Source organism: Mustela putorius, unplaced genomic scaffold (assembly GCF_011764305.1).
Source record: "Mustela putorius furo isolate JIRA1106 unplaced genomic scaffold, ASM1176430v1.1 tig00000788_pilon_pilon_pilon, whole genome shotgun sequence".
NCBI lineage: Eukaryota > Metazoa > Chordata > Mammalia > Carnivora > Mustelidae > Mustela > Mustela putorius.
Window position 1 is genome coordinate 8561534 of NW_025421481.1, and position 20269 is coordinate 8581802.

The following is a 20269-nucleotide window of genomic DNA, read 5'->3' on the forward strand; positions in this document are numbered from 1 at the left end:
TTCACAAATTCTCTATATTAGTTCTGAATTGGTTTTGCAACGATGAGAAAAGAAATCAGTTCAAGTTATTCTTGTGACTCTTGTGGGGGAGAATTCAATTAGGACAGTTCTAAAACTCTTAGAAAATCTTCAAATTATTTAGAAATCTACTGGGTTTTCTTTCACATTGTGTACAGTTTTAAGGGAGGGCTCAAGTTGATTTGCACTCGGGCAGAATGTGGTTTTTAGACCTGTTTCATTCTAACTTACGAAATACAAAAACATATAAATGTTTTGTAAATATGAAACAGGAGCAAAAGCAATTTAATAGCAATTAATTTTGTATTGTTTCCAAAGCTCCAGTTGAAAATGTCCTTTCTTAATTTAAGATTTTATTTATTTATTTGAGAGAGAGTGAGAGAGAACATGAGACGACAGGAGAAGGTCAGAGGGAGAAGCAGACTCCCCACGGAGCTGGGAGCCTGATGTGGGACTCATCCCAGAACTCCAGGATCATGACCTGAGCCGAAGGCAGTTGCTTAACCAACTGAGCCACCCAGGCACCCAAAAATGTCCTTGTTGTAATAAAATTCCTACGCCTTTTAACCCAGCGTTTTAGCTAATGAATTTAATTATGAAAAAAAAAAAAAAAAACCTGCTGTCGCTAAAGCCTTCCTCTTAATCATGCCTGTATTGATTTAAAAAAAAAAAAAGTCTGTTGCTATGGAAATTCCAGTGTCAGAGTGACATCTCTTTAAGCTCCACTGAAGTGTAAAGCAAAAATAGGAAACGAGTCTTCAGTAAAGAGAAACTTCTTCCTCAATGTATTTTTAAAAACATTGAAATTGTGGATTGTAGATGGATTTTACAAATGAAACTCACTTTGCATAACAAGCAGTCATGTAAAAAGTTCTGCATATATCTAATTTTAGAAAATCAAACAATTTAGAGTATACTAGGGAACTTACACTGGCAGGCATTGCATAGGGGATCTGCCTCAATTTAATTAAACATAATTTGAGGCTCTACTATCTTACATTAAAAATGAATATTTTCATAGAGTTTTCTAAAATTGAGCACATATATAATTTGACATTAGTTTCAAAATGATTTTTGGTTATTAAAACCCCAAATAATGGAACCAGATGTGAACTACAGCTGTAAAATGAAACCCGAGTCACACTTCACATGAATAGTTACTTACCAATAGGTGAGCTAATAACCACAGGAAGCAGGCAGCCAACAAGATGAAAACAGTGTATGATGAACTTGCTTTTAACTTACAAACTATCTCGCATATACAAAAAAGTAGAGACAAATAAAACAAACCCCTCAGCTTAAAAAAGATAATTTTACAAGTAAAATGAAACTTCTTGGCCCTTCTTGTTAGATCTCATTCCCTCTCCTTCATCCAAGAGATGACTCCAAACCTGAACTTGGGCTTGCCCATGAACCTGCATTGAAAAATGTTTTTAGTATATACTTACACTCCCATAAGTACTCTATATTAGGTCATTTCCCCTGTTCATAGTAACTTTTATATAAATGGTGTCTTCATATATGTTTTCTGCAACATTTCACTTTTCTTTTACTCAGCTTACCTTTGAAGTATACCCAGATAAATATGTCTCTCTAATTCATTTACAATTATCCTGCTGTAGTCTGTTACACATTCATTTCTAATTTCTGTGTACTTTTCTACTGCATGACGACATGATCATTTATTTTTCTAAAAAATATTTTATTTATTTATTTGACAGACAGAGATCACAAGTAGGCAGGCAGGCAGAGAGAGAGGGGAAGCAGGCTCCCTGCCGAACAGAGAGCCCGATGTGGGGCTCAATCCCAGGACACTGAAACCATGACCGGAGCCAAAGGCAGAGGCCTAACTCACTGAGCCACCCAGGTGCCCCACGATTTATTTTATCTAGTCTCCATCTGAGGGATATTAGATAGGTTTGTTTTTTGTGTGTTTTGGGGGGTTTGTTTTTTGCTATTGTAATCAAATGCATCAGTGAAGATTTTTGCACAAGTTTCCTTGGGCACGTGGGCAAAGCTTCTGTGGGGGATATACCACAAACATTTCAAATATGAGAGAATGAGAAAAGGTGCTGTGCTTCAAAGGTGCAGGCTTCCTGGTCCACTGTTTTCTCCCCCAGTCCACAGCTACGGGCTTGTCCAATCCTGCGCACACAGATAATATTAAGTTATTAAAATTTATATTTCCATAGATTGAAGTTAGCCTTGATGACATTATATATATTTCTCCTAGGTTTCCTGGCTTTATGGACACCTTGTGCATTCCAAGATCCCTTAGCAAACAATGAAGTATCCGGTCTCAAGCTAAATGAAAGCCGAAGGACTCTGGGGCGGACTCACACACACTTGTAACATCCTGGAGTCACAGTTTCAAGCCTGCACTGTGAAAACACAACAACGCAAGCCTCTGCGCTGAAGGGCGGTATTAAGAGCCAAATGAGCAGCGCGCCAGCCAGTGCCCAAGGAGTTCTGGGAGCTCGACGCTCTTGTCATTTGAATTAGGATGGAGAGATCCCTATGATGCGCGGAAGGAGACGGAAGCTCAATGCAGGCTAGAGACAGAAACCAAGTTTCTAGTCCTCTCCAGAAATATGCCATTTCCCCCCTGCATTTCAATGACGGAGAACAAGTCAGCCGGGGTGGGGAATGTGTAAAGCGCCCGCACGGGAAGTGAACCGAGACTAGGGCGTGTAAACCTCTGAATAGCCGGCAGGTGGTCAATTTCTAAAGCAATTTCTTGGAGATTGATACGGAGAAAGATATGGGAAGCTCGAGGGTTTTATTACCCATCACTTAGCTGCTGCCACTGGCTCTTATTCTCTTGCTGCCTGCTTCCCTCCCCTCTTTTTGCTTCCCTTCTTCTTCCCCTTTCGGATTGCGTCCTGTCATTCTCTGTTATAATTAAAATAGAGAACATTGCAGGTGTCTGCTGTAAAGCATTTGCAGATACTGTATATTACATGAAAAAATAAGCAGCTGCAAATTGTGTAATTTGGTTTAAAAGAAAAAAAAAAAACAACCTGAAAGAGATTTCTGGAAATAAACACATCTTTCATCCTGGTAGGTTTGAATTTTCTTTTTGTTTGTACTTCAGCACCTTTGCTCACCGTTCCCTCACTGCCTTGGACAGAAAGTTTCAGCGTTAACTAGCGAGTGTTCTTATTTTAGAAGAGATGGGGAAATTTCTGGAATCATAGCTTAAAATTGGCAAATGTGTCTGCAGGGTGTGGTGAATTCTAGGCAGTGTTTCTCTCAGTCAAAACAATGCCTAAGAATAACAGCACCTGAAAGTGACCAAAAGTGGAGAAGAAGTAAAAATGTGCTGTAATGTTATCTGCCATAGTTGGAAGGGATCTCCTGTCTCCAGAGGAAGAAGTACGCTGGCATGGATAACAGTGGACACTGCACCCCCAGTATTGCTGCCCTGTTTTCTTGGGGGCATCCACTCAGGTCTGCAAGTCATTTAAAAAAATCTGCTCCTACAGCAGACACTAGGTGTTCCAATTTTAGCTTGAGGCTCAGCTAGGTCTTCCTTTTTCTTGACTTTCAAATTTCCCAGAGCAGTGGGGTGGGTGCAACAGCTGGGGAAACCAAGGTAGCAATGAAGAATTCAAATTCTCCATTCAGACAGAACTAGATTTAAATCTTGGTTCTACCTCTAACTGCGATTATTGGGCAAATTATTTAATTGCCTTATGCTTTTGTTTCCATATCAGTAACATGGGGTCAGTCATTCTATGTGGATCATGGTCTTAATTCTTATGAGGACAGAAGGAGATGATGTATGTGAGATATATAATAATATAGTGTCTAGCGTGGTAAATGCTCCAGAAGGGTAAGGCAGTAATGGTATTGGTAGTGATGGTGGATGTGGTGGTGATGCCTTCCCTTTCTCTCCTTTTATACCCCCACAGTGCCATCTTGCCTGGTCACATCCATCCATCCATCCATCCATCCATCCAAGAAGTGTTACAGACCTCTACTATGTGCCAGGCATTATTCTAGGGTTCTATAAAACAGTACATGCCTTTATATCCACCAATATTTAAAATAAAAATAAAAAGCACCCTGTTAGTAAAAACCTACTAATGGAAGGCATGCATATATACTCCTTGGAAATTAATATCAAGTTGACCTGAAAGGCTTTTGTTACCAGCAATGCTATGTTTCTACACCAATATCAAATGCGTAGGTAATTTGCTGTACTTTTTTGCCCCTGGTGGCTAAACTTTCCATAAGTTAAACATTCCCCATGAGAAACATAAAACCCTTGAAAGCATTCTCTCTCCCACAAATTTATAAACTCCATTCTCTGGCCAAAGGATCCGGAAGCCCTCACTGTGTAAGAGCTGTCACTATCCTAATGGCCACTCTGCAAGACCCAAACTTCATTTCAGATGAAGGTATAGTCATCAGGCAATTTCTTTTTCTGAATTCAATGGAAAATATTTTGTTCTTTTCTCTTTCTCTTTCACTGCAGCACAGTTTCTTACTGGAGGCCACTAGCACGGTCCTCCCAGTGACAGCTATCACAGTTCTTCAGTTGTTTCATATTCCCCGGGGGCAAAGTTGGGCCCAGCTGAGAACCACGGTTTTAATCCAATCTCGTTCCATGGACACATCTAAAGACAACGTACATGTGAGCTATATAAACATGGGAATAGTTGCACGGGACACACACATATTTCTATGAATAGTTCTGTAGGACGGTTTTAATAAGCTGCAGCATTGTCATTTAATTCAGATACAATTTAAGACATCACTCAAAACTGTAATTTTTGAGGAAGTTTAGCTTATGTAAGAAACCATTTTATTTTGCTTGTTATAAGAAGACCAAAAAGTATTCAAACCAAGAAAAACATTATCAGTTAAATCCTTTACAAGGTTAGTTCTGTAAAGAACATTGGGGAATGATGGACACCATCCAGTTGAAGAGCCTTCCTCCCGATATAATACAACCATTCGCGAGGTCAAAAAGTCTCTCAAGATTGAATATAGATGGCAGCGAGATATCGAATGGGACCTGAGAAAAAGCAGAAAGTGTTCATGAAATGCATCGTTTTAAACTGTTGGCTGAAGTAAAGTTCTCAAACATATAAATACCAATTCCATACAGTGGTTTTATATGAAAGATATTTAACTCTTGCCTCAGGCAAAATACAAAGTTTCATATCTCTGCGTGGCTGAAATGTCACACTTGTCATTCTAGATCCTATTAAGATTCATAGATTAGCCTATAAAACAGCAGATATTTTAGAAATACAGACTATCTGCATCTCTATAATCACTGCATATGATTCTAATGGCAGGACTTTGGCCCTATTCCTAACAAAATGCTTTCTTCCGTAACAGGCTGCCCAGTTGACAGATGTCCCTGTCTTTGAGCTTCAGTCTTGCCACAGTGAAGCAAGTTCTGTTTGGTGCTTGCTCACTCTCTCTGAGAGAGGCACCGGATTACCATGCTGAGAACTAGTGCAGTCAAAGTCACTTGGACAGAAGGAAAGATGAAAAATAAGACTGCCTTTATGATCATAGCAATGGTTATTTCACTGAGAGAGAAGCAGGAAGGAGAGGTAATAAACAGGAAGGAACTTTCACGTTTCCTGGGGACCTACTTTATGTAGATCTAGATACTCTGGAAGATGAATGAGCAAATGTCATGTAGAATGACCACAACAGATTAGAGATGCTTGTGGGCCTAAATTCTGGTAAGAAATTAGAAGACAAGTTTTATTAATTTCCTATCAAATTATTAAATGAAGCTTTTATTCTTAAGAAAACACAGGGAACCTAAACATGGAGGCTAGTTTTTATTTCTTTTTCTTCATTTCACTGGATTAAAATAGGACAAAAATATCCCAGTGCTTTCTATAACTTGACATAATAAATAAGTGGAAAAAACACGTACATGTTTATAATGTCCTCCTTTCTCACTCAGTCCTGCAGTAGTATTACCAGTTTGAGGGGCATCTTTCCAAGACTTTTAAAATTCTCTCACAAATGTATATTCATATGGGTTCGTTCTTTCTTTCTTTTACGTTCTTCCTTCCTTTCTTTCTTTCTTTCTTTTTTAAATAGGATAACTAGGTTTCCATTATTTGCCTTTTCAATTACCAATATGTAAGGAAAATCCCTCTTTAATCAATTCAGGAGGCAGAATAACTACATGGAGTTTAAGAGTGTGTGTTCTGGAGTGAGACTATTTTGGTTCAAATTCAGACCTCACCACATACCAGCTAGGTGAGCTTGAGTAAAGTATTTGACCTGCTTGAATTTTAACCTCATCATCCATAAAATAGAAATAATATTGTATTATAATTGTTATTACAACATATTGTTGTTACAAGATGGAATGAGTTTATACATATAAAATACTCAGAATGGTGCCTCGCACACAATGAACACATAACAAAGGGTACGCATTACTGTCATCGTCAAAAATGGCTACGTAACAATGCATGAGATGGCCGTGTCCTGTTGTTCAATCACTCCTCATAAAGGTTCTTTCTAGTTTTTGTACATGTTTGTTTATTCATATACATCCTTGGGTGTAGATGCTTCTATTTCCGTACTGCTGATACCCCAAGATGGTTTGGTTTAGTCAAAGGGTGTTTACATTTTACATTTTAATGTTTCTTGCCAGATTACTTTCCAAATAAGTTATAGTAATTAACACTTCCACAGGAAATATATGGATGTATGGATAACCAGTTGACCCAGATCTATTTGTTGAAAAGACTTTCTTTCCTCACTGCAAAGTCCCCTCTGACATAAGCCATGGGACCGAATATGCATGGATCTCTTTCTGGACTGTATTTTGTTCCATCGGTCTATGTCTATACTTACTCCAATCCCACACTGCTATTACAGCTTTTTCATAAGACTAGATAACTAGAAGTGTAATTCCATTAGCTTTGTTATTTTCTTGGATGATTTTGGCTATTCCAGGTCCTTTGCATTTCTGTGTAAATTTTCTGATATGACTGTAAATGATAGCTTTTCAAATCTGTCATTTATAATTTTTTCCTGCTGTATAGAAATAAAGTTTACTTTTACATTCATATGCATATAGCAACTTTGCTAAATTCACTTACTCATTCTAAGAGTGTATCTGAAGACTATTCTGGATTTTCTCTGTCTGTAAATAATAAGAATTTTATTCCTTCCTTTCTTCCTTTACTTCACTGGCTGAAAATCCCCATGCAGTATTAATTAGAAATGATGACTGGATGTCATAAACATATGATTAATTGACTTTTCAACTCATGGAAAAGGGAAAGGTTTATTTTAAAAATGGCTTTGTAAAAGTGTCTACTACTGGGAGCCTGAGTGGCTCAGTGGGTTAAGGCCTCTGCCTTCGGCTTGGGTCATGATCCCAAGGTCCTGGGATCAAGCCCTACATCGGGCTCTCTGCTCAGTGGAGAGCCCTGCTTCCCCTCTTTATCTCTCTGCCTGTCTCTCTGCCTACTTATAATCTCTGTCTGTCAAATAAATAAATAAAATCTTAAAAAAAAAGTGTCTACTACTAAAATTCATTCTTTTCTTTTTTTTTTACTTACATCCTCTACTATTTTTGTTACATTTATTCCTAAGCATTTTATAGTTCTGTTAGTGTGAATGTTTTAAAGTTTTAAAATTTCTATTTAAAATGATTATCCCTGGGACACCTGGCTGGCTCACTTAGTAAAGCATATTGAGTCTTGATCTCACGGTTGTGAGTTTGAGCTCCATGCTGGGTACAGGGATTACTTAAAAATAAAAACTTTTTTTAAAAAATGGTTTTTATTAGTAGAAAGAAAGTTATTAATTTTTATATCCACCACTTTATCAGAGTCTCTTAATCTAGTCATTTTTAAAATGCTTACACTTTGGTTCTGCAGTTGTATCATTCACAAAAAAATATAATTTTGTTATTTCTTAGTATTTATGTTACTGATTTTATTCTTTTGCCTCACTGCAATAGCTAAAAATTTCAAAGTAATATTGATTCCTAGAAGTGTTACAGAGTCCTGTTACTGCTAAAACTTCTACTTAAATTAGGAATAGAAGGTAACCACCTAAACATGTTCCAGGTAATTTATGAAATTTTATTTTATTAAACAGTAAAGTTAAAAAGCCACTGTCATCAAAAACATGGAGTCCAGTTTTTAAAAATGTTAAGTTGGGTGAAAATGTGAAATTTATTTCACACCCAAAGTATATCAGTGCTATAAACATTATGAGAATCTGAATGAGCTTCAGGAAGTCAGAGCTATATCTTTTTCCCCAGAGAGTTCAAGATTTACAAATTAGAATTTATAAGATTTCAAATAAAATGATAGAGTTAAAAGGTAAAGTATTTCTTTAGACTTGTTTCTTGATTTGTATCTGCTCAATCTTGATACCTAGACATTTAAAGTAAGCCCACATTGGGACGCCTGGGTAGTTCAGTTGGTTGAGCAACTGCCTTCGGCTCAGGTCATAATCCCAGCAGCCTTGGATCAAGTCCCTCGTGGGGCTCCTTGCTTGGCGGGGAGCCTGCTTCTGCCTCTGCCTGCCGCCCTGTCTGCCTATGCTTGCTTGCTCTCTTTCCCTCCCTCTCTCTGACAAATAAATAAATAAATAAAAATCTTTAAAGTAACCCCGCATAATGTTTTATAATGTGAAAACATCCATGAACTTCAGAGAATTTTGCTTAAAGATTGATTTATTTATTTGAGGATGAGGAGGGGCAGAGGGAGGAGAGAATCTCAAGCAGACTCCCCGTTGAGCGGAGCCTGACCTGGGGCTCAATCTCTGGACCCTGAGATCATGACCTGAGCCAAAGTCAAGAGTTAGTTGCTTAATCCACTGGGCCACCCAGGCACCCCAGAGGCTCAGAGACTTTCAGTGACTTACCCAAACTCTCTCAGCTAGTACATATCAGAGCCAGAACCTTTACTCCTGGCTCCTCAGAACACGTTCCTAACCACTCTGTGTACGGCCTCCCCCTGCTGCCCAGCAGTCCTCTGAGCTCCCCCGCAACCATGTACAGCCATCCTGGAAAGCCCCTGCTCTCTGCAGCCTCTCCTCCCACTCCCACCTGACTCCTGTCTTTTGCTCCCTCACACAGGCTCTATGGCACTCTGGACCCTCTTCCCATTTTGATATTTGGAAATTTTATGGGCTTCCATATGGAATTTCTTAAGTGAAGTTAAACTTAGGTGAAATTACTGAATTTCTTGTTTTCTTTTCTTTTTTCTTTTTTGCCATTCAATAGAGAAAGGATTGGCAATCCTATAATCATGGGGCAGTCTTTTATGTCTTTTGTAAGTAGCTTTGAGTCTGAATTGTCCTGGATAGGTTACCAAGGAGTCCTGGCTCCTTTTCGTGGCTCAAAAAAGGCTCTGTGGAGAGAAAGGAAGGAAACAGCCTGGCAGGTAAGCAGACTGAATTAATTCAAGTAGGTTATGTTTTAAGGGGCAGTATTAGAGAAGTGGAGATAGTTCTGCTTGGAAAGAATAGAAGTTGGAAATAAGAGGAAAGGAAAAAATATAATCAAGTTGGGGTGCATCGAAGGGGTTCACTGCCAGGACTTGAGTTTGTCTGGGGGAGTTCTGAACGTCACTGGAGAGTTAAAGGTTATTTGTCAATGCTATATTTTATATGAGTTTCTGCATGAAAACTAGATTCTGTCATAATGAAAGATTTTATTACTTCTGTTCTTTTGCTCCAATAACTTTCCTTGACTAAAAGAGAAATTATATAGTCTTCAAAGTATCTATGGTTTTTCTCAATCCAGTGAGTTTTTATTGAGCACCTACATTGAGGAATTTTCTTGCTTCTCTGTCAGCACAGTGTCAGTTGCCTTTTTGTTGATTCCACGTGTTAATGACCCAGAAGAAAGGGAGGGAGAATGCTGAATTCCCACTACTCCATCACGTCTGCCTCCTCTTGTAATTGGTAAGTGGGTTTTCAGAAACTACGGGCTTTGTGATATGGATGGATTTAACTTTGCCTCCTTTCAAGAACTTTCAAACACAGAGAACCAGATCCATGGGAGGAAAAAGGTTTAAAAGCCTCAAAGTAGGAAAACAAATGCTGTTTTTATCCAGCATTCTCACATGTAAGTTTCTGTACCATGTTATAGTTCTATCTTAACACATCCCCTGAGTCTTCGAAGTTAATAATTTATTGTGGGTTTTTTTTTTTCAGACAGGAAAAACATGCATTCCAAAGTAGGAAGGATAATATCATACTAGTTTACTAAAGAATCAATTATGAATGACTGGTGACCCCGCGGTTGGAGTTCTAGATGAGTGGGAACTAGAGAGATTTGGCTTCACTGTACTTCATATAATCAAGAGAATCCCACCACCAACAGTAATAGATATTTCTCCCCAATCTAACAGATACAGCACCCAACTCTTAAGAAGATGAGAAGGGCTCGTATACAACTCTGCCAGACCACAGGAAATTTCACACTTTGCTGAGAACACAATTATCTTTTCCAGCACTTTAATCTTGTGTTAATAAAACTTTAAATATGACAGAAAAAGGTTTTTTTTTTTTTTACATAATATGAGGTCAAAAGGTCATCCTGGTAAGATGGTAGAAATCTTTTAAAATTAAATTTTAAAGAAATAACATTATTATAAAGACATCTTGCAGAGAACAAGAAAATTAGAAATTAAAGATGGGATATGGGAGAGAAAGCATTTGTACTGAGAATTGGTTCAAATAGCATACGATCTAAAAATAGGATTGATTCTTCCTAAATCATCATCATCACCGCTGCTATGGTCACTGTGTGACCACCGAGCCTTGGCTGTGTATGGCATTTCCTTGAGCTCTGGAACAGAGTTCCTTTTAATAAAGGACAATTCTTGTGCAGGCCCATTGTCCCACATGCGCGGGAAACTGAGTGTTTCAGTCAGGCCAGAAACAGTTAAGCAACATTTAGGGGCCCTGTCTCTCTTCTTATATCTAAGTAGATGCCAAAAATGTTTTGAATAATGGCCTCTTTGTTGGACTACATAGAGAGTGCCTCTCTAAGGAAAGATATATTGAGGGGGACTACATCCACCGGGTGTATGTTGAAAAATCAATTTTAGGATACGCTCATAGTTTACACTGTGGTATAATAAAAAACAAGTAATTGGTCTTTGCCCCAGATTCTGGCATAAAGCTCATAAAACCGCTGAAATTTTTCCTTTGTGTGGTAATACGATAACTATGGAAGGGAAGGGGTCTGGTAACTTTAGGATGGAGATGGTCACTGGGAAAACCAACCATGTGATTGGAGGGTTGGAATTTTCAGCCCCAGGCCCTGATCTCTGGGAAAAGGAGCAGGGCTGGAGATTGAATTTGATCACAGAAGCCAACCATTTAATCAATCGGGGCCATGTAATAAAATCTTCACAGAAACCCCATAACCACAGGTTTCAAGGAACTCCTTGGTTGGTGAACACACTGATGTGCTGAGAGGTTGGGGAGCCCCGAGAGGGCATGGGAGCTCTGCCCCTTTCCACCTCCCATAGCTTGCCTTTTTCCATCTCTTCTATTTGTTCCTCAGTTGTATCCTTTATAATAAACTAATAATTGCAATCAAAGTGCTTTCCTGACTTCTGTGACTCATTCTAGTGAATTATCGAATGGGAGGGGATGTCAAGGGAACTCTCAGATTTGTAGTCTGCGGAGCACAAGTGTGGATAGCCTGGGCACTTCATTGGTAGCTGGCATTGGAAGTGGGGGCAGCCTTGGGTTAAGCCTTTCATCTGTGGAGTCTAGGCTAACTCTGGGTAGTAGTGTTAGAACTGAATTGAATGCTTAGACGCCCAGCTGGTGTCAGCAAATTGCAGAATCTGTTGGTAACGGGGGGGGGGGGGGAACACCTAACAGTCCTATCTGGTATGTAAATTAGGGAGGTGCTCAGCTAGTGAGTGTCTCTGGGCCTTTGGGGCCTCCTACACCCCCTCCTCTTTGCAGCTATTCCAGCTCCCTTCACGCCCCTTCCCAGGCCAAGCCGAGCCACTCCTCGGTGAAAAGTGATGGAGCTGGCGATGATATCTCCATTACGGGTATATGCTTTTTATAGGGAACTATTTAAGAAAACAATCCTGGAAGGTCAAAAGAGATTCTCAAGAAAAAAGCAAAAGTTTAGGCTGTACTTATCAGGCTTGTTCTAACTGCTCAAGAGTCTAAGGCCCAGAGAAAAGAGTCTTTGAAATGTGACACCCTATTGTGCAGGAAGAGAGCTGCTCTCTCCCTCTCTCTCCAGGAAGGTGTTTTTCACCATGTAAAGAACTAATATAGGGTCTCAAACAGGGTAAATTCCCTTTAAAATACCAAAAGCTCTAATCAGAACAGGAAGGATGAGTTATGCAACCAACAATGAAGTGCTTGGGGCATAAAGGCTAGATGCAAGTTCATGGCCAGTGGTTCAGTGCTTATCATCAGGGCTTTGGGGGAAGAGGGAAAGTTTCTTGGAGAGAGGATTTAATGGAAATATGCCTGTATTCAGTGTGTTACAAAACTAATGCCTGTTTCTCATTCTCGGTGGAAATGTAAGAGTATAAATTCTGATATGGTACTTATGGGTGATTATATCACTTTACATCATTGTCTTTATTTTTGGAAGATAGTTTTAAAGCTTTACTGAGTCCTTGCTTTTCCTACTCTGAAAATATACATCTTCTAAGAAAAGAAGTCTGAATTTGTTGAGGTTTACAAATGAGCTAGAGTCTTTGTTTTACACTTTATTTTATCCGTAAATTAACTGTTAAATGGAGGTCAAGAGAAAATGGGATTGAGCTATGCGGTCACATTGTAGAATGCAATTTCAGTCACGATTGGGTGACATGTGTATGAAGTTTTCCCCTTACTTCTCTATTGGAAAATAAACTTCAAGCCAGAGTATTCTTCCTAGTTCCTTTGGAACTCTTCTAATACCAAAAATAAGGATAATTGAGGACTCACGTATTCATCACTGGTCAGGGATTTTATTTTTATTTTTTTAAATAAAAACCTCAGTGCTGAGGTTCAGACTCCTGAGAGACAGACTCTGAGATGGAACTCAGCTTCCAGGAAGATGATTAGGAAATACTCTTGGGATCAACACCCATGGGGAAGGGAAAGACAGCAGATTGAGCAGAGAAAGAAGATGGGCTCCAATGCAGTCACAGGGAAGGGCTCAGCCAACACCATGGGGGTTCTGAAACTGGGATGTCCCTTCAGAGCTGTGGGAGGTGGGTTGGGTCTTTGCATCCCATATCAACCAGTAATCAGATGCTGACCTCCCGCAGGGAAGAGGCCAGCTCCTTTCACCACGCACAATTCTTGGACAGGGTTGAGAACTGAGGGCTGTTAGCATATTTCCCAGAGCAGGGAAAATGAGCTCTTCATTCCTGAAGGGGAGATCTTCAGGGAAGGGCCAAGACAGGCACAAATATTTAATTCAGTGATTAACTATAGAACCATTAAACAACTAACAATATGGCAAAAATCATACTAGTATATAACTGATACAACCCAAAGGGAGATTTGAAGTAATAGCTATGTAAGAATTCATATATCGGATTTCCAGATGCTGCTTTTCTGGGTCATGGTAAAACAAGCTTAATACATTTCCAGTATAACTCCTATTAATCACTTTATTTGATTACCCCAAGGAACAGTCCCCCTTTTGAAATATGAGGAGAAGAATCAGGAAATCAAGAGTAGGAAGAAGATTCAGAAACTTCTTCCCTCAAATAATACCCTCCCATAATCTTAAATATAAAGACATTCAATAATTTCACCTAAGCCTAACTTTACTTGAGAAATTCCATACAGAAGCCCTAGAACCTTCCATAAAAGTTCCAAAGCTGGAAAATGGTCCAGAGTGCCACAGAGAGAATAGGAGACTGCAGTCAGGTGGGAGAGGGAGAAGAGGCTGCAGGGACAGGGGCTTTCCAGGGTGGCCGCCCCTGGTTGGGGGACGGAGCTCAGAAGACAGTTGGCAGCAGGGGAGAGGCCGTACAGCAGAGTGGTTAGGAACGTGTTCTGAGGAGCCAGTCTGCCCGGGTGTAGATCTTCTAACACTAACTAGCTGAGGGAACCTGGGCAAGTCACTTAAATTTTTCACATGTTATATACGGATAATAAGAGTATCTACCTTGGGATGCCTGGGTGGCTCAGTCAGTTAAGTGACTGCCTTCAGCTCAGGTCATGGTCCCAGGGTCCTGGGATTGAGCCCTTCATCGGGCTCCCTGCTCAACAGGAAGCTTTCTTCTCCCTCTCCCACTCCCCCTGCTTGTGTTCCCTCTCTTGCTGTCTGTCAAATAAATAAATAAAATCTTAAATAATAATAACAACAATAATAATAGTATCTATCATAACTAGAAATGGAAATCCAAGGTCACATGCTGACCTTTACAATGTTTGCACATATTCACGTCTGACTGATGCTGTGACAAACTGATGACAAACCTAGTGACTTACAACAACATAATCTGTTCTCTTACAGTTCTGGAGGAAAAAAAATCTGAATTTAGTTTCCCTGTACGAAAATCAAGGTGTCAGCAGGGCTGGCTCTTTCTGGGAGCTGTAAGGGGAGAATCTGTGTCTTTGCCCTTTGTAGCTTCTAGAGGCCACCTGTTTCCTTTGATCTGTAGCCCCTATAGCATTCACGCCAGGTGTGCTTCCTTCATCACAACCTTCTCCTGTTGTTGTCAAATTTCCCTCTACCCCGCTTTTATAAGGATACTCTGATTACATTTAGGGTCCACCTGGATAAGCCAGAATAATCTCCCCATCTCGATACTGTTAACTTAATCACATATGCAAAGCCCTTTTTGTCATACCAGGTAAGGTTCTAGGGATTAGGATGCAGGTATCTTTGGGGGGAGGGCCATGATTCAGCCTACTACATGGGCGATTAAATGATATGGTTTAGTTCATAAGAATATCATATTTATATCCTATCTGCTCAACAGAGTCTTGGTAGCTGGAGTTATTGCATTGTTTCTCTTCAAAAATTCATGGCATTATTTGCAACAACATGGATGGAGCTGGAAAGTATAATGCCAAGCGAGGTAAGTCAGTCAGAGAAAGACAGATGCCATACGATTTCACTCATATGTGGAATTTAAGAAACAAAACAAATGAATGAGAGAGAGAGAGAGAGAGAAACCAAGAAACAGATTCTTAACTATAGAGAACTGAGGGGATGCAGGGGGTGGTGGTGGGTGAAATAGGTGATGGAGAAGAAGGGTACATTTATCATGATGAGCACGCATAATGTATAGAGTTCCTGAATTACCATATTGTACATCTGGAACAAATATAACACTGAATGTTATCTATACGGTTATTAAAATAAAAATATATATATACATATAAAATTCATGGCATTCCTGCAAAATGCCTATTGTGCCAGAAGTTGTTAGTGTTCACTAAAATACATATTTGTCCCTCTAAAATTCTCTATGTGCCTGCATAGCAGGTTGAAGCCAATACCATATGAACAGAAATTATGATATTCATTACATGCTGGCTCTTGGAAATGGTTAACCTGATTTATTGCCTAAACTGGGACACTTTCTGAGAATAAAAGGAAAGTATATTAAGCATCTTTCCACATCAATAGGTATACGTTATGAGTGTTGCAGGCAAACTGAGGTGCATGGTGGCCCTACTAAAAGCATCCAGTGAAGTCCTCTAGTTCTCCTCTCCTGCAGTGGTGACCTTGGAGGCCACGAGGTCCAGACAGCATGGCTAATAAGTAAAAGGAGAGTTGTTCCACCCTCACAGAACTTTGCATGAGAAAGAAAAGAACCTTTATTGCCATGGAGATTTGGGGATTGTGGGCACAGCATAACCCAGCCCATCCTGTCTAGAACAGGTATGCTCTGGCAAGTCTGGCAAGTTTGTCCTCTCCTTATCATATGGGGTGGAGGGAGGGAAGCAGCTGCCATCAGAGTAAGGGTTTAACTCCTCTTAAAGGTCAGGACTTTGAATCTCAGCAGCAAACTTAGAGGAAGAAATGCTGTAAGTGGGTACACTGAAGCTGCGCTCCCTCCTGAAGGGCTCTATCCAGTCTGCCTATGGGCTTTTGACCAGGGATGTAGAAATGAAAACCCCAGAATTCAAACAATACTTGGCATTTCCTGATTTTTTTTTTTTTATAACAGGAATCACAGGGCTTATAGTCCCGCAAATAGATACAAAAGGCTCTTTTTGTTCTTAATTATTTTCATCTTTTAGATTTTTTAAATTAATTTTTTTATTATATTACAATGAATCATGGAACACTACATCAGAAACTAATGATGTACTGTATGGTGAATAACATAACTTCGTGGGGTTTTTTTTGTTTTTTTGTTTTTTGTTTTTTGTTTTTTTTTTACTTGAGAGAGAGTAAAGGGTCAGAAGGAGAAGGGGAAGCAGGCTCCCCACTGAGCAAGGAACCTGATCCCGGGCTCCATCCCAGGACCCCAGGATCATGACCTGAGCCAAAGGCAGACACTTAACAGCTTAACCAACTGAGCCACCCAGGCGCCCCAGGAGGAGACTCTTTTTTTAGAACAAAGTCTCGACAAAGAACATGAACTGAAGTTCGAATTTTGTTCATGGGACTTTGTTGTTTAGAACCAAAGCCTGACAGGCTTTGTTCATAGCTTCCACTTGCAGCAGCAAACTGGAGGGCAGACCTCCCGTGGGGGCCTGGAAAGAAAAACTGCTCACACTGACTTCTTTATTCAGCTCAGCGAACACGGCAGCTGCCTGCAAACCACTCTCACAATATGGCCGACACGGCCCGGCAACGGCTGATAGAAAGTCTAACAAAGTTTGCAATTGACAAAGGAATTTCACATAAATCCTTTCACAGAACTCTTTTTAGAAATTCTAACTTAAGCAATCAAGCTCGTGTGTCAGTATTAATAAACGAGGACGCAGAGGAAGGGGGCAAGAGGAAAACAACAGGCAGGAGAAGGAGGAAGGCTGGAAGGAGGTGGAGTGGGAATTCACCACCGAGCTTCCCTGAACATCTGCAGGCATTATGTCCCAGGTCCTGCATCAGGAACTTCCGGCTATGGATAATTCTGTGGCCACAAAAAATGTGCCAATGTTTGTAAGAATTCTTTTAGCTCATCCAGAAGTGTAGTCTAATAGCTCTCTGGGGAATTAACACTGAGTGAAAAAATGACAACCCCCCAAAGGGTTACATAGTGAATGGTTCCTTTTATATAACATTCTTAAAAAAGACAAAATTATAGACATGGAGAATAGAGTAGTAATTGTCAGAAATCAGGTATAGCGGTGGGGGTCCTTGTAGTGACAAAATTGTTCTGTAACCTGACTATAAATGTCAGCGTCTTGGTTATGATATCCTTTCATTCTGCAAGATGTTACCACTGGGGACAACTGGGTGAAGGGTACACAGGATCTCTCTATATTATTTCTTATAATTGCAAGTAAATCTATAATGATCTCAAAACAAAAAGTTTAATTAAAGAAAAGGATGGCTGAAAAATAATAATACATCTATTAAGTGCCCATTTACCCTTCTGAAAATTAGCAAATATTTAGATAGGCTGAAAGCCACTAATGAAGGAAGTTTCCAATGGTCAGATGAACAAAGACTCATTTCACATTAAGGCAGGAAAAAAGAAAGATGACCACAACGTATCAAATGCTTACCACTGGCGTTAACACTGTCCGGGTATGAAATGCATTGAATGCTTTTTCGAACATAACTCTCTGTGAGGAGAACCTACAGACAAGAAACTGAAGTGCTGCGAAATAAAGTAACTTGCTCACAGTCATGCAATCAATAGATGGTGGAACCAAGAATTAACTCATGTTTTTATCCACTAAGATACATTCCTTCCAAATGTATCTGCCTTAGCAGAATCTAACAGCCCTGGGATCATTAAGGATTAATGACTTGTCCGCAGGGGGCCAAACTGGACAAGAGCTTGTACCAAGTGGTCTTCCTATCCTACCGGGCTCTCACAGGTGGCTGAGAAAAAAACATAATGGCATTAGCTGCCTGAGATACAGGCAAAATAAGAGCAAAAATCTCGAATGGCTAGTGTCCTAAGTATTAAGGAGGAAAATGGGTAAATTTACACCTGCTCCTTCTTGGTGGGTTTATTTTAATATGAAAACATTTGTGCAGAGAAATTCCAAAGCTTACCAGTTGACTCAGCTATATGAGGCAAAAGTCAGTATCTCTGAAAATGGAAATATGATCTCATTGCTAAGGGTACAGTTTTTTAATAAGGGAAAAAGTTCTGCAAAATGAATGAGGTAAATGAAACTGTTTACCTCCATTTTTAGCAAAATGGAAAACAGTAAACAGATATGCTAATTATACCCCTGCCTTTCACCTCCTTTGAAGATACCCAAAGTGACTAAACTTCAGGAAGTCATCCCTTTGGTTTAGAAATGCAGTTGTATCCTGAATGAGGCCAGGCTTGCTTGATCCAGCAGTATACACACTGCTTGCCACTTAGAAAGTAAATACACAATATCAGGTTCATGATTATATTTTGGTTTAAATTACATCCAAGTATCATTATACAGCAAATTGCACGTATCACAAAAGTAGGACCAGTCCTTTGAGCACAGAGAGCACAAAGACTCTGGTTCCATGATGAGCGGGAGCGTATTTCACCTTGACACTATTGCTGGCAAATCTCTGAGAGATGAGCATTTTGAAAACGCTATAAACAGCTTAGCCTTTTCTTAGCATTTTGAAGAGCACATTAATAGCCTGGCCTTTTCTTAAGGGCTTTCTTTTTCCCTTCGCCAAATTTGACAGCTAGAAGTGAACAGTGAGAGGATGGAATCAAAGTCAGGGCTATGTTTTAAAAGCAGTGTGGAACTGATGTCATTCGGTATTGTCTTCAAAAGAATATAAGAATATTAAGTGGATGTCTCATGAACTTACACACAAAGGATACTCTTCACTTGAGGACAGAATGATAATGTCTCAGAGAAGAAAGATATAATTCAGATGCCCATAAAATCTATTCAGACAGCTCTTGGCTGGTACCAAAAAAAAAAAAAAAAAAAAAAAAGAAGAAGAAAAAGAAAAGGAAATCTGTAACTCTCAACTCCACCAAAAGAAGTTAGAGTTATTAGTAAAATTAATTTTTAAAGACTTAATAAACAGCTACTGTAGAATATGTGAAGCCTTAAGCCCAGTGCTGTAAATGACAGTTTAAAAGACCACAAGGTTATCGTCAACATTCGGAAAGTTTTGTTAAAAAAAACAAAAAAAAAAAACAAAAAAAAACCCAAGAGGCATAGGGTAATGTAATGAAATTAGCCAAAGGAAAGTAACTAGCTTGGCATCAGCATGTAAGATTTAACAGCTTAAAAAACAAGTGAAGTGGGAGCTGTCCCATATAAATAGGGACACCTGAAACCCCATTCACCACCCAGAAAAGCTGCATTTCCAAGGGTGCTTTGACAACCCACCTGGTTTATCTTCTACCCTTCTCTGTAGAAATGCACAGCAATTTCTGGGCAGCTACAGAGCATATTTGGAGAGAGTTGCCAATTAATTTTTAAAAGCTCCTAAGCAGGTTGCCAGGAGCGGCGTCTGGTCAGAGTAGGAAGAAGCCAACAAACTGGATGTTGGGGCAGATTGCATTTTCCCAAAATGGCTGCAACAATAGCTCTCGATCCCATGCCCTTCTTACAGTTTGACCTTGACACTGCCCATCAAGAGGTAGAATCTGCATTATGTGGCTTAAAAAGCTGGGGCAGAAACAGTGATAGAGTTCTCCCTGGTTCTCTTGGGAGGCTCATTCTTGAAACCCAGACGCTATACTGTGCTGAAGCCCAACTGGCCACACAGAGGCCACATGTCACGTTTTGGCCCACAGCCTACTCTGTGTCCCCAGCTCTTAGCCCCAAGCCGCCTACTCTGTGTCCCCAGCTCTTAGCCCCAAGCCTACTGCCGGCATCAAGCACCAAACCAAACTAGCCTTTGAGCCTTCAGGGATTCCAGCCCTCAGAATCTGAATCATTCCCAAAGTGTGAGTCTTCCCAGCTGATGCTCTAGATACCATAGAATGAAGACAGATCCTTTCAAATATTTAGTAAAATGTGGGTCATTTTATGCCACTAAGTTTGGGGTGCTTTGTTAAATAATAATAGTAATTGGAACAGAGGAAAATGGGACATGCATGTGGCTAAAAGTGATGCAAGCAGTCATTCCTAGCACTGGAATTTCTATAGCCTCTCCTTCGGGATGTACTCAGATGCTTTATGCTACACAGGTTTTCTACTATAGCCA

The 20269-nt window shown here is 39.8% G+C and overlaps 1 protein-coding gene across 1 annotated transcript in view; it reads right to left on the reverse strand.

The window, feature by feature from the left end:
* Positions 1–4712: 4712 nt before the first annotated feature.
* CFAP54 (cilia and flagella associated protein 54) overlaps positions 4713–20269 on the reverse strand; it is a 303235-nt gene continuing 287678 nt past the window's right edge. Inside the window, exon 68 of the mRNA XM_004748490.3 lies at positions 4713–5041. Within this exon, the coding sequence (XP_004748547.1) occupies positions 4904–5041 (138 nt within the window). The 3' untranslated portion in view covers positions 4713–4903. The remainder of the gene's footprint in view (positions 5042–20269) is intronic.